Here is a 27,192-nt window from a genome sequence, read left to right as displayed (position 1 = left end):
CAATACAATCCAGTACTTTCTTATTGGCCACACAATGTGCCATAAATATATTCACATGAATCCAAATTGGTTCCTGTCAAATAGGGCTACAGCAATTAGTTGGAAAAAGAAATAGTGGAATCAATGGAAATCTTTGACCACCGTTTTCACCAGATGTGGTTTTCCAACAGAGAGGAATCTCTACATGAATATAGTTTCTGCTGAGAGTTCCTTATTCGCAATAAAGTCTGGTAACATAGACAGAAATAGCAGGGTCAACATCAAGTACGCGTACCAATAGGTCTAAAGTCCATATAAAAATGATCATTACTTAGTTCTATTTTGTAAAATTGTCCTTGAATAATCCATTTTTGCATTTTTGTCAATGCCAATACCAGCAATACAAAACAAAAATACTTTTAGAAGAAATATTTGCCGCAGTGAGTGTTTTGCTTAAATTCAGATGATATCAAGTTAATGATTCCTCTCATTTCTTATTCTTGACTAGTGTTCGTAATGAAAATGAAAGCCAATACCGAAATTGAGTACAGACACTATGAATTGCTGTTTTTGCTTGTACAAATTACATAAAACAAAATATAATACAATATAGAAATCAGTGGGTTGGTTTATATGCACACTGCTTCCATCTTGGCCAGTTTGTTATGTCAAGAACCTGCTAGGGATGGAGCGGAAGCACAACGCAGGAGCAAGGATTGAGGCAACAATGCATTGCTTATGCGTTGCCAGGTGAGACGAAAAGAAATAGAGCCAACAGAATCTTGATCACCAGAGGGGATTGTCATGGTCCAGGGGCAGGAAAGGTGTCGCTCATTCGGTTCAACTGTTGTTCAACTCACATTGGCGAAAGCGACAGTCCAACTGTTCGCCAGGCAGAATTCATAGTTGGGAAAGGAGGCAAAGGTGCGGTACATTGAAAACAAGACAAGGCCGAGACAATGCTAGAACGAGACAAGAATGGCAACAAATTGGCAAACGTGCCCAAAAACAGGAGTGTTTGAATAGTGAGCAGGAGAGGCGATCAAATGACACCTCGTGTGAGTGGAAATCAGAGCCAAGCAGGGAGTGACCAAAAAAGGAAAGGGAAAGTGAGAAAAAACAAACCCGAGAGAGAGACTGTGATAGAAAACGTGAACATTTGCAAAGTATAAACCTTTATTTATACATCCATCCATCCATCCATTATCTGCACCTCTTATCCTATGTAGGGTCGCAGGGGTGCTGGAGCCCAGCCCAGCTATCTTTGGGAAGTAGGCAGGGGACACACTGAACTGGCTGCCAGCCAGTCGGACGGCACACAGGGACAGACAACTCACTCGCTCATTCACAGCTAAGGACAATTTGGACCAGTCAATTAACCTGACATGCATGTCTTTTGAATGTGAGAGTAAACCGGAGTGCCCAGAGGAAAGCCACGAAGGCACAGAGAAAACATGCAAACTCCACACAGGGAGGCTGGGGTAGCTGGATTTTAACCATGAATCTCTGCACCGTGGGGCTGCGTGATAACCACCCAGCTGCCGGGTCCCTATATTTATTATTTAGCAATTTGTTGAATTATGTATTTATTACTCAAAAACAACCCCAATTCACAGGCTCAAATATTAGTTTAACAGATAAAAATATTGTACTTTACAAACGTTTTTTTCTCACAAATAATTTCTGAACTGTAAACTTATAATTTTAAAAACGATCTTGCTGTTTTATTGCACAACTAAGGATTACGAACCCGATCCACTCTAATTTACATAATACTTTGCCGCCATCATGTGGCTGTTATGAAAAATGGTATTTACCTTCCGGTTCTGTCCTACAAAAACAAATTATTTTTGAAAACGCCCCAGGGAGCCATTATGAAGCACATGTGGCTCCTGAGTAGGTTAAGTGGGTGAAGAGGTCCAACTTAGTTGGAGTTAGAAAGCATCTTCTTTTGTTTAGCCAATCAAAATGCAGGACGCAATGCACAATGAAAATCTAAGAAACAGCGACCCAGCAATAACCGAAGCGCTAAGTAGCTAGGTGTCTCTTTTAATATGAGGTGGGTATTTATATCACGTATATGGTGAATACTTTGAATAAAGATGGGTGTCGGTACTGACAAGAATGGTCCACACTTTTTTTTGGTCATTCTCTTGTAGCTATTTTAAGATCAGTAACTGAAAATGTAAACAATAACAAATAATTCCACGCATTTATATAAAGCATATGTCTTAAAAATCAGCTGTTATTGATTTTGGAGGACTTTAGGTATCAAAAATCCTTGCGGTTTTGGTATCAGTGACTGTGTAATGTTTTTTGATCCGCACAATCGTAAAGGTATCTGAGTCTAAGTGTCCAGATGATGGATGCGGCCTAAAGTTAAATAATTCACTAACATGTCAAGTGAAATCTGATAACAGGACCAAGGGTAAGTCACATGAATCATTTAGGATTATTTTGACTTGTCCTTTTGTCTGATGACATCAGCGCCGCCACCGCAGAAATGGCTATTGGACAATGGCCGCCATGGGACCGAGCGAGCACAGTAGGAAGTGCAGCTTCGTTATTTCCACTTTCAACACTTCCAATGATTTTGCGTCATGCAGAAGGACGTGTGTGGTCGCCTGAATGCAGTTTTGATTGTCCAATCAGGGTCCGCTACTGATTTTTCAGGGGGGTTTTTTGTACTTCACACGGCTTCCAGCTGTCAGTTTGTGCAGCCGGCTTCAAGCTGTCTGGCCACAAAGCCCGTCGACAATAACAACGCCAAAATGTGTTGTCGCTTCCATTAGAACCTAAGTCAAGTCTACGCAAATAAAAAGTAATAATCTCTTTTTATAGAGACAAAAATTCTCCAAGCTATTGGTTTTAAAGTGAAAGTTAACTGGGAATCCAATATCACAAGTGTAGCTTTGAGGTGAAAGAGAGCAGTCAATTGTGGCACAGCTACTCACATAGTACTTTATATATCAGAGGGCAAAAAAACCTAGCCTAGCTATTTAAAATGTGTTTACAGTTTTGTTTTATTGTAATGTGACCAGTTGAAGGTGTACCATATTGATAGTATACTATTTATTATTGTTATTATAAATTGTTTATTTTCAGTGACGTGCAGTCTCACCTGTCATCATGGATATATACATGAACAATCTATTAAATAATTTTATATATTCAGTGTTAAATATCTTTCTTATTATTTTTACATTATATTCTGAATATCATCCCGTGACCCCACCGAGGATAAGCGGTGCAGATAATGAATGAATGAATGAATGAATATCATTAATGCTATGCATATGTAACATTTTACTGTGCTGAGCATCTGCAGGTGACGATTGAGGCACACAATTCTCTTGCCTGATGGCAGATGGCAGTATGAGACATAGTTGTGATTTGGCACACACCTCATCCCAAAACAATGGAAATAGTGATAGTATTAGAAAGCTAACAAGTCAAGCCATCCAGTGATTTATTTTCTCATTGTAGGACATTTTTTTCATAACGGAGGATTACCTGTATCAATTAAAGCTTTTATTTAAAACGAGCAGTATATAGACTTCATTTAAAAGTTAAAGGTGCTGTGCTGGATTTGGTACTTATTTACCCACCGCTGCCATCTCCTGGCTTGTGTCATCATCGCAGCCTCTGTCAAACTCCTTATGATGTGTGTGCAAGTACGTGCATTTCTTAGGAGCATTTATATAAGTCTTCGAATTCATATTTTTTAATCTTTTTTGGGGTTTGGGTTGGCGTTTGGACTGTACTTAAAACAGTTCGTTAATAAATTTCACCCAAAAATATACTTGGGGACTCTGCCGGCGCCCAAACGCCCCATCCACACCCATTCCTCCAAAGTAATCTGTTCTGCCCTGAACAGCTTTGCCTAAAGGGACAGTGTGTGATATTTTATGCCTCCTAGTGGTACAAAACGTTTCATTCAGTAAAAAGAAAAAAAAAACATTGATTTAAATTTCCCTGTGGGGATGAATAAAGTATCTATCTATCTATCTATCTATCTATCTATCTATCTATCTATCTATCTATCTATCTATCTATCTATCTATCTATCTATCTATCTATCTATCTATCTATCTAGGCAAAAATACTGAACTATCATACCAATGTTAATTTTTATAAAAAATCACACGTCGAGAAATTTGAATCACTTTTACATTGTGGAATCCATACCAAGAGGTCACCGCCATGTTTATTTGGCGTCTTGTGAACAAAAAACAGTGCCACAGACCACAGCGTAGCAGCATATCACAACAGTGCCATCTAGTGGTCAAATATTACACAGTAAGTAAGATAAAAGCAGAAAGGTGGGGAGGAAAAAACATAAAGGCTATTTGAACTCTATTGGCCATTGTTAACACATACTTAATTGACAAAATATTCTAATTTGAACTTGTTCAAGGATACCTCCATCGACGCTCCGCATCTTTGAGGTAAGACATAAAACCTATTTTTCTATGTTACAGTTTATAAACCTTGAAATTGCTTGAATTTGAAGGTTCTGTTTCCAAATATTAAAAAATGCTTGAAGTTCGGGTGAAGTACTCTTAAATTCTCGGAATTGTGCAGTTTTTCTCAACAAGTTTGCTTAAAAACGAGGCAGTCACCGCTCTGTAGTGGATACCCTTTGCCATTGTATTCCTTTTCCCTTCGTGATCAACGGCAGCTGGTATTAGTTTGTATGGACAAATATTTGTCTCAAAAATATCCACCAATATATTCGCGATTTGCTCAAGATCTCAAAAGCATATGTCTTAAAAATGCACACCAAAGAATAAAAATCCAGTTGTATTTATGAATCTGCAAAATACACGAATCACACAGGATTTCTTGTTTTTATGGTACTGGAGAAATTTGAAAATTTTATTTGAAAGGGCTTTAATTTGGCCTTGAAAAATGTGTAGAAACCCTGGTGCTGGGAACAATTTGTGTTTCATATTAATGATACCTTAAACATTTTGAAAGTGGACTGACCATGTTGCCATCTTATTTTTTTTATTCTGTTGTAACTTGTTTTTTGTCACGTTGGGCGCGGTCGCCATGGCGCCCAATCGGTCCCAGCTGGGTGGTGCTGGATTCAGGCGCGGTTGCCGCGGCGCCCAATTGGCCCCGCCCATGTACCTGAGGCGCATTGACTGATTGCTTTTTGGAGTATTTAAACGTGTTCCTTCTAACTGTGCTTTTCCTGAGCGTTTGTTAAAATTTGTCAAACCTGTGAGATTTTTGTGAACCTTCTGTGAGATTTCTGCAAGTTCTGTTTGGCTCTGAGAAATTCCTAGTCTGCAGGTTTGCCTGCGTTTGATCCTGTTTTGTTTTTGGTCTGATTCGTTTGTTTGTTTTTGACAACTTTTCTTTTGTTTGGATTTCTAATGCACTCGGCGACCATCGATCCCCGGATCGAGTGTGCGCACCCTTCTCATCCTCCCCCAATAAATTGCGAGTACGTCTACGTGAATGGTTCCTTATTTCCTGTTTCCCGCTCCGCTTCGTGACAGTTTTTGATTCATAATCGTATCATCTCAAGTAAATTATAAACAATATAAACTAGTTTTCCCCTCTTTCTGCTCTATTCTAATCTTGTTTTTCTAGAAAATGCGCCAAATTATCTAACATTGACGTTTGCTGCCATGCTTTCTTATTATAGTTACTGTTTTTGTCATTAAAATACAATTTAAAAAACATTCCAGAAAAAGGGACTTCGGGGAAAATCATTACACAGAAAATCAAACTTTTTCAAAATTTTTGTGTCCCAAATCCAAATTGTCTAAACATGTCCGCTAGAATTGTGATTTTGCAACAAAATAATACTTCAGCTTATTTTAAATGCTGTACTATGTATTTTAGTTTAAAAAAACAACCTAAAAAGAGAAAAACTATTGTTAGATATTTTTGTTTATAAAAGTAATTTTCAAACCAGATATATCTGATCAAACATAAGAAAACAATAAAACAATCTGAAAAAAGCAAAACTTTACAGTCTAGGATTTTCTTTTAAAATTGCAATTGTAATTGTATTTGATTATTTTTTTCATGAGACCTATGTTCTTATATTTGAAATAAACACAATCAATAAATCCCTAATTATTCTCTCTTAATTATCATTTCTTATCTTATTTAAATGTATATGAATGAGTCGTGCACTGTATTTTCAAGACTATTGGCGCACTTAAAACCCCCAAATTTACCAGATATTTAGATTTATAATGTGGTGCAGCCTATTGTGTGAAAAATACAATCATTCTTTTATATATGTTAACTTCCTCAAGATTTATATTTCATGATAGCCTTTTATCAATAAGCTGTGATTTGGCAATTTTTCAAAGTTATTCTTTTTTACGGTTTATGTCAACAACTAGCCACAAAAGTCCCACATTTGTGTCCAAACCATGCATAGAACATCTGCGACATACGCCTGTCGACATTCTCAGAGGCAGACCGGCTGGATAGACGAGAGACGAGGAAGCCGATCGGCATCAATTCTTAATCCCCTCTCATGAGCGGCCATGATTTATTGATGGCGCACCAGAGGAAAAGTTTACCTTCGTGTCCGAAGGCCGTCGTTTGTACTCATGTTTTGCCCGGTGTCACAGATCCTGTTTCTGGTGTCCGGTGTCTGTGTCGGATTCAAGTTTAAACCCGTAGACTGACACGTGGCATGCGGTGTTGTTAACGTGCATTAACCGCTCCCAGTGGATATTATTCCTTTGAATCAATCATTTTCTGCACGGGACTGTGGATCTGATTTGCGTGGATGTTCGAGTTCCCTTGGCAACCAGGTTCTGAAATCGGGAAAAATCCATTTTACAGTTGAGCAATGAGCACAAAGAGATGCTGAGACAAAGGGAAAGTGGGAGGCAGAGCGGATTAGGGAGAGTGGGAAGAAAGCTTGACCTGGAAAAAAAAGCCTTGGCTTTCAAAGTGCAGGTTTGGGAGTGACGGGAAATTCATAGCAAATTGATTCGGAAGTGAGGTTAAACTGCATGGAAAGCGGCGATGCGTTTGTCAGAAATGTCCATTCTCGTAGTGATGATGGAGGATTTTCCCTCTATTTTAATTACGGTCAGATTCTCGGTTATCCTGGAAAGAGTATCCTGAGCTTCAAGTATGCACAATGTTGGAAACTGGAATTGCCCCCTTACGATTTCTGTGTTTTAGCACATTTATCACTCAAAAAGGTTTCAGATCATCAAACAAATTGGAATGTCCCACAGAGATGCTACCTTATGGTAACTGCTACAAACTAGAACAGGGGTGGCGAACACGTGGCTCTAGAGCCGCATGCGGCTCTTGGCCAATAAGAATGCGGCTCTTTGCCTCATCATATATGCTGTGGCTCTTTGCCTGTTTAGTTTTTTTTTTGGTGTGTATTGAGGGTGGACACTTTCCTTGAAATCAGCACAAGAACAATACTTGTTGTATTGTAAGGAGAGGAGTGTGTTATGGGAAATAATATGTTTTGGAATGTGTGTGTCTGTCTGTCATGGCAGGTCAGTGCGTGGTGTGGCTCTTTGACTCTGACAGTTAAAAATTTCAGCTCTTTGTCTCAAACATGTTCGCCACCCCTGAACTAGAATATGTATTTCAAATTGTGCGATTTTCACCTTGGTTTTAGTCTCATTATCAAGAACACAATTTAGTCATTTTAATGCAATATTCTTTACATGCTAACACCACTGATCTTATTCTTGACAACACTATGCAATACAGAAGGATGCAAGTTATACATTTTCTGTTAGTTACTGTCTGAGTGTGATGTGTTGAAATGGTTCTTTAAATTGCAGTATATAACATATCTACCTCTATCTATGCGATCAGGTGATCAGGGCCAATTAGTCAAGGAGGGGAGCAGAACAAAATTTTAACTCGCACAGCCCTCCAAGCCTGCAAGGCTGAACTCCACAGTCGCTTTGCCGTCACAGCACTTCGCTACAGATGTCACACTCGAGTATTCTATGGGTTTGCACGCATGTGTGTGCGTTTCAGGCTGATGCACTCCACTGGTGCATTAAAATGCCCTCAGAGTGATTGAACAGGACCTTTAATGGCTGACGCCCATCATCCCATTCCGCTGCTCCATTTTAAGCTTGGACAACAGCAATATGACATCTTAAGCAGTTGCCAGCTTTTCAGGTAGCTCAGGTAGGTGAATATCTTGTCAGGGTTATGTACGAATGCACACTTAAAAATCATTACACCTGCCCCAATGAATCATCCTATTGACGGGTCTGCTTTTTCTGTGTGTAATCATTGCTTTCGCTATTGATTTGTAGCACAGTAAAAACACACTTGTATAAACACACACGCACACACACACACAAACATGATGCTGGTGCACAAATTGAGCTATCTTGCATTAGTAGAGCTTAAATGGCTCTCTGGCCCAATAGTTGTTTATTTCTTGTTGTTTTCTTGTTTTATTTGTATGCAGTGCTAGTCAATGTGTTTCTCAAAACATATATTAATACAGATATCTTGTGGAGTGACTATTTTCAGGCTTGTTTATAATCATGGGTCTGATCAAAAATCTATTATTTTCAAGACATGTATATGCGACTAAAGCATATATATATATATATATATATATATATATATATATATATATATATATATATATATATATATATATTGTCCCTGAGCTGGTTAAAAACATGTTTATATATATATATATATATATATATATATATATATATATATATATATATATATATATATATATATATATATATAGATATATATATATATATATATATATATATATATATATATATATATATATATATATATATATATATGAAATTCTTTCATTGATCTGGACAGCCTGAGAACAGAAAGTCTTGATCCAGCCTCAGATCCAAACTGAGATTGACATCCTTTTTCTGGAGGGTCTGTTTTTTTGGGGTTTTTTTTTAATCGTTATTTGTCTGCTTCGTAATTAAAATGGGCTACAAATTTAAAAAATGATATACATGCATCCACTTTAATAGTCTGTACTAGTCCTTGACGTACACACACACACACCTCATTAACTAGGAAACGGTCCAGCGGCTGGTTCATCTGCTTCAGACGCAGAGAGAAGGTTTAATTAGCTAAAAAGATATCAACAGTTTGATGAGGGTGCATGGCTCCTCTTTCAGCATGTTCTCTTGAGTCAACGTAGATACGTTTGCATGTGTGTGACTTTAATATCTTATTCACATGCCTAACTAATTTTGAGTGTTCATTTGTTACCGTCCAGTAACAGGTTATAAATGAAAGTGTTTAACTATTCACAGCACGCCCTAAGGTACAGCTTGTCCTTTTTGCTGAGTGTATGTGGCGTATATTAGCAAGCATAAGGCGAGTCTCGATTTCCTACAGAAACTCGAATACCACTTAGAACAATATAAAATTGGTAATGGGAAAAACTGTAATTATGGCACAAAGGTTTTGACTCTCTCAAATTGTTTTTGATACAAAGTGTTATGGTGTGAAAACTATCTTTGCATTTTTAACCGTCATGGAAATCTGATGACTGATGTGTTTTGAAAGTCAGGACTGTCACATGTCGTTTTGTTGAACATCGATAAGATGATCACACTTAAAATATGTCAGTATGTAGATGAAAAGAATCAATAAATACGTAGGTTAAATCATGATCTTGCAATAACATCTCGGGACATTCGGTAAAGATAAACATATGGACCGGACTTCGCATTGGTATCAAAATTGTCGTAAAATCCTCTACATCTTCAGTCGATTATGGGTAGGTTTTCAAAATACAGACTGGAGAGATGAGTATATAATTTTAAGATTTTATTCCCAGAATATTCTGGGGATAAGATATCTGTGAACAAAGTCTGTTGAAATTCACAAATGCAGAGATTAATATGGTTTACCATCCTTCTTACTACTAAAAAGGCAGTCCATGAATTCATTGTAAATGTATTACAAAGTTAAACATTGAAGGGATCCCGCTGTTGAATAGATTGCTGTCCTTCTGACAATTTCTTTATTACCTTCGGAGTCTTGCTCAAGCCGCTGAACCTTTTCCTGAGTGGATCAATTATATTTTGCTACAGGAATGAGAGTTTTTGTTTGCTTGATGTGATTTTCTACCATTTTACCATCTTCTATTCAGGGCTTAAGCTGATCACATCTCATCATGAGCATAAATTGGTGGATCCTGTCCCTCATTGTGTATTCGATTAAAATAAGTAGGGTGATCGAACAAAGAAAGGTGCTCAAGGCCACTTCTGGCTACAAAACAAAACTCAACTGAATATATATATATATATATATATATATATATATATATATATATATATATATATATATATATATATATATATATATATATATATATATATATATATATATATTGTCCCTGAGCTGGTTAAAAACATGTTTTTATTTAATTTCTATTATATTTGTCAGGCAGTTTGGCATAACACTCTTTCTCTCTTCTATAGTGAAATATTAACGTATAAAACATACCATGTTTTTTCATAGTACTCATAGTGCCAATATTGAATTATCATATGTATCAAACAATACATTTCATTTTAAACAACTTTGTGAGACAACTACTCTTTAAAACAGATGTTGCCAACCTTTTTTGACCTGAAAGTTATTTTTTGTTACAGAGTTGAACAAAGCACTACCATTTTGAAATGCATTTCTCAAATAGCAACTTAAGTTATCATGATATATATATATATATATATATAGAACAGAAAGTCTTGATCCAGCCTCAGATCCAAACTGAGATTGACATCCTTTTTCTGGAGGGTCTATATATATATACTTATATACCGTGAAGGCACTGTGGATAATCAGCAGAAAGAAAGGCTCATCATGGATCAGTGCAAGCACAAGGTTTATTGTTGTTCTTCCTGGCTGACTAATTGTTCTTAAAAGTTTTGTGGTTGACATCTGCTTTTACGTTTCTTCTTCATGACAACATATACATTTTCATCTTTGTTCTCTAGCGGCCAGTAAACCTTGCATTATTATTAAAGGTTTTTAAGAGGCGAGAATCAAATCAGATGTCAATGGAAGCACTCTTAAAGACAAAAATTATGTTAATATTGATTCTGATTTGTCAAAAATCTTAATGGAAACACAGTTACCAATAGTATTTTTCTGAGATGTCAAGATGTATATAGTATGGCATATCTCTCTTCTGTTTACCAGCAGGATGTTATTAATACACAATGAAACCATCCTGCTACATCCATAGAACAGAAAGTTAAGTCAGATGTGTGAACTGAGATCTGGATGATGACCATTAGTCAAAACAGGATGACACCTGACAGAAGCCAGTTTTTCGTACACTTTTCTTTGCACGTCTTTGAGTCGGCTTCGATATTAATGGCCGCCCCCACCACTCATTCACATGCTTCCTGGTGATGATTTAAACCAAAAATAGCCAACAGTAACGGATTGAGGGAAATGATGAAGTGACCACAACAACTACGAAGGACAGCTAAGGATTCATTACGGAGAATTTTTCTTTTACAGTGGGGAAAAAATGCTAAAACTGATAACAGAAAAACGTCCGTCCTCCTGATTTCCTTGACATTTTTTTTCTTTTATTTGTACTACACTCATCGTACCTTCTGTGTACATAGAAGGGGAAAAAATAGGTATGTCATTGGAAGGTTGTCCGTTACTTTCCCAATTCATATTTGAATATAAAAGCAAAACTGGTTTATGGTAGCATTATTTAAATATTTTCCCTAATGACTGCTCAGGGCTTGGCAGGATTTGTCGTGTCAATGTAACACTGGAGATAAAACATCACACACTGAAAGAATGCACTCAATTTAATTTCACACGTTGTTTGCACATGTGTTTTTCTTTTTTTTTTTTAAACTAAAGCATTTCTTTGCTGTCAAATAGAAAACACTTATCTCCAAAATTGTTTTATTTTCAAAAGGATAAAAAAACACTTTCAGTGGCTAAGAAATATTGAATTATCATATGTATCAAACAATACATTTCATTTTAAACAACTTTGTGAGACAACTACTCTTTAAAACAGATGTTGCCAACCTTTTTTGACCTGAAAGTTATTTTTTGTTACAGAGTTGAACAAAGCACTACCATTTTGAAATGCATTTCTCAAATAGCAACTTAAGTTATCATGATGTTGTTCCGATGTTATTAATTTGTTATTACACGGTTGTATTCATTAGAAGTAGTTTTAAAATAATTACATTCAGCCACTAAAACATTTTTCTAAATACACTGATCATGTCAATGATTTCTCATGACACTTAGAAAATCACATTTCCTAGAGAATCACCATGACCTATCACTGGCGATTTACTCTCAGAACCAGTCGGCAGGCTACTCAGGTGCTACCTTGCGCCTGTGAGGACCATGTTGGAGACCACTGCTTTAAAGGGACATTGTGTATTATTTAGTGCCTCCTAGTGGTAAAAACAAAACAATAACGATTAGAATAATAAGAGAAAATACACTTTCATTTAAATATGTAGTTTTTTAAGTGCTCGTCGGTCAAGAAATTTCTATTTATTTTGTATAACCTTGGAAAAGGCTGGGCAAAAAACGAGAAGTAAAACCGTGGAGTTTGGTCAGTTTTGAGGCTGTGGTTTGTGTTAGCGCTTGTTTTCAGTTGTACTACACAATACAGTACAGTGACATCTACAGGTCAAAAGATGCACGCTGTCCCTTTTAAGCAACAGATGATTCAGACATTTGTTAGGCCACCAGATAAGGCCTCGCGAGGCCTGACCGTCCAAGACTGATCCTATCATATTATGTCTTTGCTTATGCATTGGCCTGAGATCAATTTTTGTCTCTGGTTTTGATCCTGGGTCTGTTCGTCCTTCAGTTCCACTGATGTGTATTGCGGTCAATGGCACCAAATGCACTAACCTAGCTCGACCTTTTGTTTTTCTGCTGTGTCATGTGTTATCGCCGGTCAGGACCTGGTGGGCAGCGCGCCGCCTCAGAGGAACTGGAAAGGAATCGCCATCGCCTTGCTGGTCATCATCATCATCTGCTCCTTGATCGTCACCTCCGTCATCCTGCTGACCCCTCGTACGTAACGTTCGTCAAGTCTGCGCCGGTTTCACTCATGTTGTTATTCCTGAAACTTTTTCAAAGCGGCCTTTCAGTGCCAAGGCAGACAAGGTTTCACATTCTTCTGAGCCAGTTCCCTGTCCTGAAGAAGTGAATGTTTAATGGAATTGATGGCCTTTTTTTCAAGCTGGCACAGCTTTTATCTCAGGTTTGAAAAAAGAAAAAAAACTTTTGTGGCGCTCTCGCTCGGCTCTATCGTTCGTCTCCCGCTAGCGGCTGATGACACATCGGCACACATTTACGTGTGAAACCTGACAAAGAGCTTATCTCCTTCTGTGACTTTTCAACTCTGGAGCACTCAAAACGGCCCCACCGAAAAAAAAAGAAGCCGTTGCTGCGTTGGCGCACGTTAAGCACAGCGGGTTTGTCTTTTGCTTCGTTTTGTCTATGTGATCTTCGCTCGTTTCTTGCGGGGATCACAAACGACGCCGCTGATGCAATGAGACTGATAAGAGTTGGTTTTCCCTTTTTTGTCTGTTTCTCTGTTCCAAATTACCCTCCAATAATACAGCTAGGCAAAGGGCTCAGTGACTCTGTAAGTGCGCAACGTTGTGCCTGCGGGCACCAAGTAGCTTCCTAAGACCACCTGAATAGCCTACAAACTACTTCTGAAAATATATTATGGTTCATTGTGATTTTGTAAGAAATTTGCTTTCTAACTGGCATGATGTTTACCGGCCTGGGACCCTACTGAGGATAAAAGGTGCAGATAATTAATGAACGGATGTTGTTTAGTGGTTGACTGAACCTATTTAACCTCCATTATTTATAACCTGCTAAAGGCATGGTAATAACATAGTCGTATCACAATAACAACGTAGTAACGACATCTTATCTTAAAATTGCATATCAAACTGTTAGCCCTTTGTTATTATCAATAACAAACGAAAATAGCTCTCAGCTTCAAAGAGGTTGCCCACCCCTGTTATAAACAGTTTTTAAAAGACTTTATGGACTAAAGACTCTACCCAAATTCTCTAAAAGCAGGACAAAAGAACAACACAACGCCAACACATCAAACAAATACATAAATCAAATAAATAAATAAACAAATGACAAAAGCAATATATAAATACATACATGAAAAATGAATCCAAAAATAACAAAATAAAACAATATAAAAATAAACACACACAAATAAATAATTGGATAAAAAATAAATAAAAAAACAAATATAAAAGGAGCCCTCCATCAGAGCTTTGTGATAAATCACTTGTTACATTCATCTGTCCATTAGCATGGGTCTTGAATATAGGTTCTCCAAAAACATCTAAGGGCAATCAAACTGCATTATCAAACTAACCATTAGAAGACATACGTATAAAAAGCAGTCTGGTCTTTTTTGTGTCCCTTTTTCAAACAAAAATTATTCATTTTCTGATCCGCTAATCCTCAATGATGTCACTGGGGTGCTGGGTCCCATCTCAGCAATCTTTAGGCAGTGGGCAGAGCCCACCCTGAACTGGTTGCCAGTTGCAAAATATTATAGGGGGCCAAGATTCAATAGGCTCAGACCTATACCAGCAAATATGATGTAATTATTGGCCTGATTGAAAAAAAAAGACCCAATAATTATTGGTAGTCACTTTGAATCAAATTAGTACGGAGTAGTACAACTTGGTCAACCTATTTTAACCTCTAATAATTACAACCTGGTCATAACAAAGTAATACCAAAATGGTTGGAGACCCCTGTGGTAAAGTGTATTCCCAGAAACTATGAGTTAAGGCTGAGTCATACCAAAGACTTAAATTGTGGTTCCCATTGACTCATTGGTTGGTGCTTAGCATTAAGCGTTGGAATTGTGTGGTTAATCACTTAATAACTTGTACAAAAAGAGAGAATGGCTTAAAAAAGTAAAATAAGCTGGAAATAAACGAGGACCCCACCTAACATGAGGGGTTGAATTTAAGGGGTAAACCTTAAAGGAATACATTATAAACGATACGAAGCTGGGGCAATATAAAGCCCAGCCTGTTCTTAACTTTTTCCACTGAGTTTTTACATTATCAGCACGCCTTTAATATTGATTATTTCACTTGAGATTGTCATATTCTAGTGAGATATCGTTAAACTGCTCCACCTGTCAATAGCTAAGTGAACGGTAAATTTACTCGCTATTAGGTCAAGATTCAGGAGTGTTATATTGTCATGAACATAGGACGCTAATTATGTTTTCTTTGCAACCCCTGTTTCCAGTTTGAGAGAAGTTTACATTTGTTTTAACTCAGGATTTGGTACGATTCGTTTATTTTAATTTATCAGTGAGAGCATGAAGTATTCTGTCTTTCTACATTAAGTTTTTCAGAGTGATTACGTTCCTGATACTGTGTACAACTGGCATGTCATTTTCTTTAAATAGGAGAAAATGAAACTGCATCACAGTAACAGATATTTCAATATGCTTATTTGTCCTGTGGCAGTTTCAGAATCACTACAATTAGTCTACAGTGATGCCATGCTTTACTATGGAGAAAAAATGTCATGCACTACCGCCCTCAATTTCTGCAAAGTACCAATTAACCTTTTCACCTTTTTTTGAGCGGTCAAATACGAGCTTTTACTCAAAAGTCTAAAGGATCTCTTTCCATCCCTTCAGTTAAAGTAGGTTTAAAGTTCCAATTGAAGCCGTAAAGCTTTAAATGTGATAGCCTAAATTTTCGATAGCAGTAATTCCAGAGAAGCCAAGAAGCTTTTTTCTTCTTTTTGAAATTATGACCTTTGGGCTCTCCAGAGTTCAAATCCTGATTTTTTTCATATCCAGTGAAGTTACCAGACATTATTCTCAGGGGGGTCATATAAAATGCATGCGGGGGGCACAGCTATTATTGCCCCCCAAAAATGTTTTGCTCAGTGATGATGCAGGTTAAAATTAACCAATGGCACTTTCTGCAACATCTTAATACAGGCTTCGTTATTTACTACAATAGACAGCCTGCCAGGGCTGTTGCTAGCCATTTGGGTGCCCTAAGCACCTATGCTTTATGGTACAATTTTGTTGTATTCTGATGTTTTACTTTGCATAAATAATTGATTAAACCACAATCAAACACAGTTTTGGGACTGGTGCTTTTTTTTGTATTAAATGTGGTCACGTGAGACTTGCATCTTATAGACCATTGCGCCAGAGCAGTCGCATCCAATTGGCCAATGCGCCAGACGAGCTGAGAAAAAATAATCGAACCAAGGAGAGTGCGCCCTTTAAAACAGTGCACCAAATGGGTGTGTCAAGTCAAGTCACATTTATTTGTATAGCCCTTAATCACAAAAATGTCTCAAAAGACTGCACAGGATTACAATTACACCATCGCCTGAAACCAACATGTGGAAATACGTTACAATTGTGAGTTTTTTTATTTCAACATTGACTACCGGCAAACGACGCATGAGCTTCATCTCATTTCTTTTTTTTTCTTTTTCTGTTTCAAGGCCATGTTTACAAAGGTGTTCACCAAATTGCAAATGAAGCATAATCAAACATACCACTGGGATGGGAGGGGGGAACCATGAGACTGGAGATAGGCCAGGCCACAAAGCAGATACACCCCTTTTCTCGGAAAATCTAGTTCATGCTGCTTTTGTATTGTTTAACCATATTAACGCATATTATTAACGCCTGACACTTTAAACTTTCTTTTTCCGACGACCCTGATTTCTTTTGGTGCCCTCCTGGGCACTTGATGTGCATTTGCGGGGCTACTGCCCTGCAGCCTACTCCTTTCCAAAAGCTTTATTTCCTCTTGTGATTGGTTCATATGCTTTTTTCCATGGATTATGTCCTGTTGACTTTGAATTTGTTAGTTATTTTAAATGTTAAATTTCTTTTGTATTGCCACTTAAGTTTTTCAGATTTGTAAATATGTTAATTTCTGTTTCCTGTGTTTTTCATGTATGTGTTTCACAATTTTCTTTTTTTTTAACTGTATAGTTATTTTTTTTGCATTTGGAATGTTTTTTGATCTTGCACTGAAAAGTCTATCTATCTATCTATCTATCTATCTATCTATCTATCTATCTATCTATCTATCTATCTATCTATCTATCTATCTATCTATCTATCTATCTATCTATCTATCTATCTAACTATCTATCTATCTATCTATCTATCTATCTATCTATCTATCTATCTATCTATCTATCTATCTATCTATCTATCTATCTATCTATCTATCTATCTATCTATCTACCTTGGTCATATCCCTCATGAGGGGTGACCGACAGCAAGACAAACACATACAATAACAAAGAAAATAAAAGGGGGAAAAAAAGCAAAAAAAACACACACAACATTGTTGGACCATGGCCAACCCAATTGCCCAAACACCCAAACAAGTTAGACACCTTGGCACCTAAGTTGGTCATGCTTTCGTCCCTCCAGATGAAACGGGACAAGGCATGGTGATGTATTACCAAAGCTTCATTGAAGCATGTTCTGCGAAGGCAAATCTCTGTTTAGGCTTACATCTGAATCTGATGCCCAGCATAAGTGCAAGAGAGGCCGCAAACTAGTGAGGAAAGGGCAAGTGAAGCTGACGCCTGCTGATTGGTCCGAGGCATGCCAGAATTCATTTGAAACACTGAAGCACGACCTCGTGACAGGTGTCACTCTGGCCCACCCAGATTTTGAAAGTCAATATTAATTAATTGTCATTTGGTTGGGTGTTTTTCAGAGTTGCTTGACTTTAAAGTTATTTAGTATAAAAAAAAGTTTAACTGAGCTAAAAGTTTACTAGAGAGTGAAAAAATAGATATTATAGTTTTGTAGAGTAATGGATTTTAAAAATTTTATTCATTCATTTTATGCATAATACGTTTTTTTGCTAATATTCTGATCAAAGGGACCCCCCAAAACCTGTATTTTTTATTTATTTTCTTCTTTTTATATTGCTTTTTTGTTTTTTTCCCTTTATTTTTTCATATTTTTATTTTCTAGATGTTTTCTTCTTTTTTTCTTGCTTATTCTCTCCTAAATTAAATAATTGGTAATGTTTGGATTGAAGCAAAAACAATCTGAAGAGCCGTTTGATAGATGAAAGAGCCGAAAAAACTTCTCTAAAAACAGATGGAATTCCCATCACTATAACATAAGCACATGTGTTTCCATTAGGCGAACACTTTTTTTTTGCTTCTCCAGTTCCACTGGCTACATCTGGGCTGGTGACTGCGTCTGGCTGTAGGTTTTAAAGACAATTATGTATCCATTGTTACAAATAAATGGAAGCTAGCAAAAACGTGCACTCTCTCACAGATTGATTCATGTTATTCCAAAATGCGCACTAGCTTGCGCGCTAATTTCACGTAAGTAATCAAGGTTACTTGGGGACTGAACTGACAGTGAGTACTGTAAGAAGTGGGACATTTCACGCTAGTGTCAGCTGACAAACCCAATATTATATGAATGGGTTTATACCATTTCGATAGCATATGTGATTTTTAGACTGCAGTCACTGCAACATCCACTTGTTTTGAGGGTCTGCAGAGTGTGTTAAACTGGATACTGCAGCTCCTGACCAACGACCACTCCAAGTGCCGGAATCTAATCTTCTACCGACCGGACAATGGCGGGCCATTTACCTGTTATGACTAAAACATAAATTTTAAAAGTCGGTCACAAAAATAAATATGTTATAAATAAACCACAAACTAGAGAACACTTCAAAATCAGGGGCGGCAGTAGCTCAGGAGGTAGAGCGCTCGTCTTGGGATCAAGGGATCTGAGTTTGAATCCCGGCTCGTCCGTGTTACATGTCGAAGTGTCCTTGGGTAAGGCACTGAACCCCTAATACCCCCAATATGCAGGTTAGCGTCTTACATGGCTGCAAGGCCGCTATTGGGAAATGTGGAGCACACTGTAAAGCGCTTTGGGAAGTCACTGACTTGAAAAAGCGCTATATAAATGTAGATCATTTCATTTCATAATGTACTGAAGCATTGAAGTGCAGTGCAGGTATGATAAAATCTCAAGTAAAATCAAAATTAAAATTTCCAAAAATCAAAACCCCAACCAATCAGCCTCAGACAGTTTTCCTACCTCTTCTTCTTTCCAATTTATGAAAGTGGTTGGAAATGGTAATCCAATATCACAGGAGCAAGGTGAGGTTTTCCCCCCAGACACGCTATCTGCACTCTGCAGCGGAATTTTTGATTCCTCTTTTTCTGTGTGATGTGCTCCTGACAGGTGAAGATGAGAGCCTGGCCCTCAAGAAAAAGGTCACCCTGGATGACGTGTTTGGTCCGGACCTCCGTATCCACGACCCGGACGCCGTGTGGCTCAGCGGTGAGTTGGCCCCGAAAGAGCCTGAAATATAAAGTGCAAAGCGGATTTTAGTGCAGGCTTGTTGCACATCGATTTGCGACTATGCATCCAAAAGGTTTTCCATATGCGTCCAAAGCATGGCAAACATCTCTGAGGTCCATTCAATTTGTTTTTCCAACAAATTACCAGAGATGCTACCATCAAGATTTTTTTGTTTCCGCTCATATTTTTTCCCCTTCGGCTTGCGATTCTGCAAGTCAAGTCATGTTTATTTGTATAGCCCTTAATCACAAGGAGTCTCAAAAGGCTGCACGGATTATTGCAAACTACAGACTACTGTGACACCATCCCCTGATCTAATACCTACATGAGGGCGAGGAAAAACCTTTCTGCAGCAGAACCATCAACATTATAAAAGACATCTCTCATCCTTGCCAACACCTTTTTGATCTGCTGTCCTATAGTAGGTGCTAAAGGTCCCTTAACACAAGGACTAACCGGCTAAAAGACAGTTTCTTCCAACGGTGCCATCACCACTCTAAACAAGTGCACAAAACTGTGAAAATATGTATCTTGCTACTTATTGGGGTATTGTTTTGTTGCTGCTAATTGTTATTGCACCACTGCTCGTTGCACTGCTGTTAAAACGTACTATTCTTAAAAAACAAATCATTGCACAATCGTTATAACTTGGGCCTGTCTCTAAGCACAACATTGTAAATATTTTTGCTTATTTATACCGAATCTTTGATCTTATTTTTCTCTTTATGTCATGATTACTGATGTGAGGCACCTGAGTCTGCCCCTTTGGCGCCAACTGCCTCGGACGCTGATTGGCTGCTTGTTTCTTTTTAAACCCCCGTCTTCCTGACACCCGTTGTCAGTCCGTCTGCGAACCTCAGCTCACGATAGGCAAGCCTTTCGACCCTGACTCTCTCCTGTCCTGATTCCTGTTTGATTCCCGGCTCCGATCCTCTTTCTGAACTTGACTACGTTTTTGCTCCCCCGTCCCGGCCATCGATCTGTTTTTCCCCGCTCTCGACACTGCCTTCGCCCGCCACGGAAATACCACTTTCACGTCTGAGTAACCTGCTCCCGAATATCAACAATCTACGGATCATGTATACTACTCTTTCCCTTCTTCCTAATAAAACTAAGAGAAACGCACCCAAGTGGGTCCTGTCTTTGTTCTGGTCCTAACCCTTTAAAGCTTTTATTACAGGCTTATCCTGAAATGCCATGTCTAAACTCATTGCAGTTTCACAACGATGATATCATTGAAGATAAAGACAATTCAATTCTATACCAATTTGAGATCGATTTGGTATAGAATTCAAACCTTGGATGCATGACCTACCAGTACATATATTCTCCCAGGAGTGGGCTTGAAAACTAGTGGTAAAAATACTAATGGTATCATGTCATAAACATATTTCATTAGAAATACCTGAAATATGACTATGATACAACTTTTTATTTGTATTTTTAAAAAATCTGATGACTAACAACATCTGTTTTAATCATAAAAGAGCTGTTTTTGGAGCCAATGCCAATACTGAATATGGGATTAAGACATCCCTACAGATTACATTACTTGCAATAATGTGCAGACATGGTCCTCTTATATTCGTGAGTGTAGTAAATCCAGGAGAATGAAATATTTACAAATACAGAATAGTAAAAAATGCTTTCTGTATGCCGTCAACCACATTCATCTTTTTCGGCCAACTGCAGGCTTTGTTTTGCCGTTTAAGCCTATGCCAGCCTGTAAATGATAAAAAGGATCCGGCCCTTGACCTCCGAATAACTTTAGCCAATAGTGATCGGTTCAAATGATGATTGGCACATTGGTTAGCCAATGAAACGCCGGTAAATAGATCGCAGCATACACCGCGGACTACTTGGCGTTCGGGGGAAAATCTAGTCGGCGGCTGCAAGTTAGTTGGAAGACTTTGCGACTTAATGTTGATCCATAAATAAGGCGCACTGTATTATAAGGCGCATGGTCAGCTTTTGAAAAAAATAAAGGCTTTTAGGTGCGCCTTATAGTGCGGAAAATACGGTAGGTGTCTCGTTATGTTTGTAAAGTTAATTATTGGTGAAAAAATAGAAATGCATTCATTAATAGGGGGAGCAATTAGCTTAGGTTGACAGGTATGTTGTATTATGAATATTCAGTATGCAACATATCACTGTGCCAAGCATCTTAAACATAAACTTAAAGACTTCAGAGGTTAGATTTGTGGCCTCCTGTAGCTCCTGCAATTCTGCTGTTTTTATAATATTGTGTATTTTATGTATGTTTTTTTCTGTAAAAGCCCTTCTGGTGACAGACATTGAGAATTAGCCTTGGCTAAAACATGATAGTATGTGAAATTAGTTTATGGAGCATACTTGTCGCTTTTCAGAAACTTGAAACTGGAAACAAGTAAGGCAAGCAATTTTCTTGCCTTTTGGCATAGAGTTTAAGTGAGACCAAGGGTTCAGAGTTGCCGCATACCTTGGCTCCGAACAATAGAATAAGTGATAGTATTAGGAAGCTGATATCAAGTCAAGCCATCCAGTAGTATTTTCTCAAAGCTTGGACTCTTATTCCTAAAGGAGGATTACCTATCTATTGATGATTTTATTCAAAAGGAGCAGTGTATAAACTTGATTTATGAACTAAGGTCAGTAATGAAACTTGTTTTCAATAATATAGTGAATGAATTACTCTCTTGCTCTGCCAATCAATTGATGACTACGATTTAGGTTTGTTAATATGTAAATGTGACGGGTCGCACTAGACAAATATAAAAAATCAAGAGGAAGTTTTTATATGCTAAAAATGTTATTCAAAGAGCCCAGAAGCATGATAATCTGTAGGCTGATGAAAACGTTGTCAGTTCCTGATGAAATAATCTCTCTCAGCTCCAATCAAAACATTGCACTCCTATTTGGGCCTTGTGTCCTTCCCATAAGCATCCTGGCCTCATCAAGATTTTTGCCGGCGCGTCGGCCGTCCCCCCACCAGGCTAACCGTTGCCTCATTTGTCTTTGGACTCACCTCAGACTCGCCCGCTTTGCGATAGAGACACGTCTTTTTAAGTATAACATGACGCGTTTCAGTCAAGATATTGCACTATCACCAAGCAACATCTGGGACTTAATCTCTTTTAATCTTATGCAAATCTATTAAGTGCAAACAGAATGGAAATTTGGCAAGCAGAACAATCAGTGCTACTCTGTCTGACCCTCCGTCTCACATGCGGCTGTGTGAAAATGATTTTTTTCATTACTTTAAGAGCGGTAAATCTCACATTTAATCCCACCAATGTGAGAAATTTGAAACTGTGAAATAGGTCTGCTTCATAACCCAGCAGTTCTTGAGTGTTTTATATGATCTTTCATGGATAATTGTTCATAGAGTACATATTTTCAAAGGGATTATTTTTTCAAATTCTTGCAGGTAACGAGCTGCTCTATCGTACAAGGGAGGGCGACGTGGTCAATCTTAACGTGAACACAGAGGAGAAACGGGTCGTTGTGCCAAACCAGATGTTTGTGAGTCCACACAAAGTTATTTCGAAAGCGCTCGTACATAACCCATTCAGTCATTTGTACAGTAGCACCTTTGCTGATAGGCAGAAGGAAGAAAAGCTACTGGACTAGTTCCTGGTTTGGTGAGTGGTAAAATGAATAGAGGAAAAAACACAGATTCAAAATGAATTCGAACAAGAGCCAGCAGTTTAATGAACAATAAACGAGAAAAGAGACGTTGAACACAAATTACAGTAAAAGTCATGTCATGTTTATTTGTATAACCCTTAATCACAAAGAGTCTCAAAGGGCTGGTGTTTGAGTTATGTCCACAGAGAGCAATGACAAAAGTCATGCTCTCTGCTTTTGCTATGATTTTTATGATGTCTTTTTTTTTAACAAAACTTTATTTAAAAAGGAATAACAAATGGTTGTTCATTAATTCAAATAATTGTTTTCATTTGCTAATTGTGTTATATGATCAATTATTTACTAAAAGGTTTTCCTTATCAAATTTCAATATTGTATTTAAATGTTGAATCATCCTTTTAATTTACACAATATTTTCTGTAACCTGTTCCTTCTCAGGAAAGGTCGAAGGCCGCCAGCTACCAAGTATCACCCGACCTGCAGGCTGTGCTCTTTGCCTTTGACTTGAAACCGGTGAGGACGTCAGCATCTTCATTTCTGTGCATTTTAGTTCCTTATGTTTTTAAAGACCTGTTTGACATTCTGTTTGTTTATGCAGATCTACCAGCTCTCCTATGTGGCCAAGTATATTATTTACAGCCTTGTTACGCAGTAAGACTTTTAATCATTATATGAATCTAAAAACATGTCTATGTATATGGCCTTCATCTCCACCGTCATTTTAAATTTAGTTTCTCGCCCGGGCTTCTTATACACCTCTGAAAATCCATTTAATTTTAATTTCTCAGGTCCTCCAAGCCTGACAAGGTAATTATGCATCAGACAGAAATTAGCTTTTAAAAGGTCACCAAAAAGATGCCTCAAGACTTTATTCCAATGAATTTCTGACATTTATGTATGTATTTCCTCCCCTTTTGGGGACAGTGTTTGTGAATTAATAATTGTGTACATGCTTATATATATATTTTTTAATTTAAATACATTTTGTAATCTTTAAATCATGACTTTGACAAATATTATTTCTAAAATAACTACTCCTTAACAGTAATATGTTTAAATACTCTTGTGCTACCAATACAGATCCCACAGCACTATAAACATTTAACGCCAAGCGTTTTTCTATGGCAGTGTAATTGTTACCACCTCCCAAACATCTCTCAATATTCTTTTTTCTCTAAAGACCAAATTTACATTTTTATTGGATCCTGTTATACCTGCCTAGATTTTAATTGGACAGTCGTTTTTTGTAAGTGAAGTCCTCTGGCCCTGAAGTCAGATCCTGCAAAACTTGAAAAGCTCAACTTGCCTCTGATTCATTGGACTATATTTGTCGTATTCCGGTAAGTGAAATGCCTTATAGGTTTTTTTTTTTTTTCGTTATTATTACAATGTCTAGAGCAGGGGCCACCAACCTTTTTCAAGCTGAGATCAACGTGTTGTCACTAATTAGAGCAAAGGGCTCCCAGTTTAATATATATATTTTTTTTAAAGTACTTATTATGAAATCACTATATTGTTACTTATACATCTTCTGGCGCACTATCATCCTTGTTGTGATCACTAGCTGGCTTCTTTAGAAGCGAGACAGCATAACTCTCATCATACCCAGGAATAATTCCTGATCAGAAGACAGTTTCAGATACAGCAAGCATCTTCTCTCATCCTGGTTAGAATTTATTTCTGTTTGTAATATTTCTCTATATATGTTGGTTTGTAATATTTTTTACTTGAATATTAATATTTTTGTATGAATATCAATTGATTCTGTTCTGATTAGGTGAACAAAATAGCAAAAAGAGGACAGCCATCCTCTGGTGATAGGAGTGGGACGCCATCCAAGAAGACATTCATTTGCATGACCCAACAGGCTATGAGGACACCCTCCATTGATTGTCCACAAGGACCTAGTAGCACATTTCTCACTGAAAACAAAATAAGGACGCTGCGGGAATTGTGATAAAGCATACACCAGCCCGCAGTGTAGCAAATGCAATGTTCGCCTATGCCTTACAGAGGGAAATAACTGTTTTCTGAACTGTCACTTAAAATTTGTTAATCTAGAGGAGCAGAAAGGAGGCCAGAACAAGGGTACTGAAAATAACTGTTTTAAACTTGAAAAAAAAATACTTGATAATGAACGAATTGTTCATGAGAAAATACGATATGATATGTGGTTAATGTTCATGCTATACATTATACTGTTATGGGGCCAAGTAGGCAATCGACCCTGCAAATACACACTTAGTTGTTCTTTATATTGTTTCAGACAAAACAAATACGGATACAATCCTGGTCACCTCATAATGACGGCATATGGCAACATTAAAAAAAAAAAAAGTCAAAACTTTCTTAAACTAAATTTCTTTAAAAATAATTCTTTCATTTATGCATCAGAGGTCTCCTACACAAATATCTGTATGGTCAAAGCATTTTTTGCAAATGATAATCTGTATCTGGTTAATGCATCCACTGTCAGATAATTTCAAGATTTAAATGTTATGTTTAATTTCTTTTTTTATAAATTGTTTGGCCTTTTTCAGGTCAAACAAGAGCATAGATATGTTTAAAATACGTGCTTTATTTTACTAATGAAAAATATTAAAACAAATCTTTATTTAAAGTAAACAAAATGATCTGCCCTAAAGGGTGTAGAAATTCAAAAAACAACATTATTTGCCAATGGTGACAATGTTTTAAAAAGTGCATAAAACTTAATATTAAAAATATTATCCACGTTGCCCCAAATAATAATAATGATGATAATAATAATAATAATAGTAATAGTTGTCAGGAACTGAAACAGGGTGAGGACCCAAATCCATGACGTTTCTCACACAAGCCTTTTTTCTTACGGGAAAAGGGGAGTCATGCATATTAGGCAGCAGTCTGGCGTGAAATGACAGGAAGCCAGAGGCTGACAGGATCGATACCAATTGCCCGAGAAGATATCGGACAGATGGGGTCGATAGCGGACAGGAAGGGACAGACAGGAATAATATCAAAACAGGATATCGAAATCAAACCGGACAAACTAGAAGCGAACGGAAACTGGAGATAATGATAAACTGGACAAAACAGACTGGAGCATACCGGACAGTAAACGTAGGCAGGAAACAAGACAGAGTCAAAACCCACGTCTTGCGGGGCAGGGGTTCGTTGACGGACTGACAAAGGGTGAGTGAGAGCACTGAGCTTAAATAGAAGGAAATCCAATCCGTCAACAAGCCACAGCTGGCGCCACACGGGCGGGGCCAATTGGGAGTCATGGCAACCGTGCCAATAATCATAAAAATGATAATCCTGTAACAATTCTAGATATTGTTTTAGTTTTAGTGAACAATTATAATGTGGATTTAGTATCTTTAAAGGCAAAATACTACTATTAATCCCAGCAAAAGTGTTTTATTTTCTTGTAAAAAAAATCTGGCAAACATACTCAACAACAGAAGTCATGTTTGCATTCTAAATTAGCCTTGACATGTATTTTTCCTCTTGATATATTTTAACAGCAGTAACACAATTTAAAAAAAAATAAAATAATGAAATGTTATGTGTTGTGGCACGGCAAGGCAAAACAAAGCTTCCAGTGAGCATTATTGTCCTCTTGTGTTCCACAGGGAAACGTGGTCCTTGAACCCTCCTGAAGTTCACGAAGCGGTGCTGCAGTATGCTGGATGGGGACCCAAAGGCCAGCAGCTGGTAAAAACACACACATGCATGTAGACACATTGAAAAAGCGCACAATTGGCTCCGCCAGTACTGTTTGGCTGCAGCGACGTCGCTGGTCTATGTGCCGGGTGATGATCCGGTTTGGTTTTTCAAATAACAGGATGTGCAAATTTCCAAGTTGAACGGAATAGTTTAGGACAGCTCTTATATGAATTTTGTGATTTGGCCTGAGGAAGTTTTACAGAAGATGTTGAGCAGCAAAACGGCAGATGGAACCCTCTGGCAAAACCAATCTTTTGGATTGTTGCCACAGAAGCAAAACACGTTGCCCGGACTGACAAACGTGTGTGTGCGATAATGTGACAGTGTGTAGGAGCCAAACATTTTGGGGAAAGATTTCTTTCGCTGGCTCCAATGAGAATAATAGAAGTAGTTTGTTTAATTTGGTTCGGGGACTTCTTCTCCCCCCCTCCCCATGTGTTTGGCAGCTGTAATTCAAACTGAATTCATTACAG

The 27,192-nt window shown here is 37.7% G+C and overlaps 1 protein-coding gene across 6 annotated transcripts in view; it reads left to right on the top strand.

Annotated features, from left to right (window-relative positions):
- dpp6b (dipeptidyl-peptidase 6b) overlaps positions 1 to 27,192 on the top strand; it is a 697,001-nt gene that overhangs the window by 88,355 nt on the left and 581,454 nt on the right. For all 6 annotated transcript variants that reach the window (XR_015850702.1, XR_015850703.1, XM_088337977.1 and 3 more), the window contains exons 2-7: positions 12,927 to 13,041; positions 19,262 to 19,360; positions 22,788 to 22,882; positions 23,447 to 23,521; positions 23,607 to 23,659; positions 26,626 to 26,707. Coding sequence is in view for 4 of the 6 variants with exons in the window: in XM_088337977.1 (XP_088194103.1) it covers positions 12,927 to 13,041; positions 19,262 to 19,360; positions 22,788 to 22,882; positions 23,447 to 23,521; positions 23,607 to 23,659; positions 26,626 to 26,707 (519 nt within the window). In the remaining 2 variants the exon portion in view is untranslated. The remainder of the gene's footprint in view (positions 1 to 12,926; positions 13,042 to 19,261; positions 19,361 to 22,787; positions 22,883 to 23,446; positions 23,522 to 23,606; positions 23,660 to 26,625; positions 26,708 to 27,192) is intronic.

This window comes from Urocampus carinirostris, chromosome 1, assembly GCF_059441175.1.
Source record: "Urocampus carinirostris isolate Australia breed hairy pipefish chromosome 1, RoL_Ucar_1.0, whole genome shotgun sequence".
Taxonomy (NCBI): Eukaryota; Metazoa; Chordata; class Actinopteri; order Syngnathiformes; family Syngnathidae; genus Urocampus; species Urocampus carinirostris.
The sequence above is the reverse complement of the archived record's forward strand: the minus strand, read 5'-3'. Positions and strand labels throughout refer to the sequence as shown.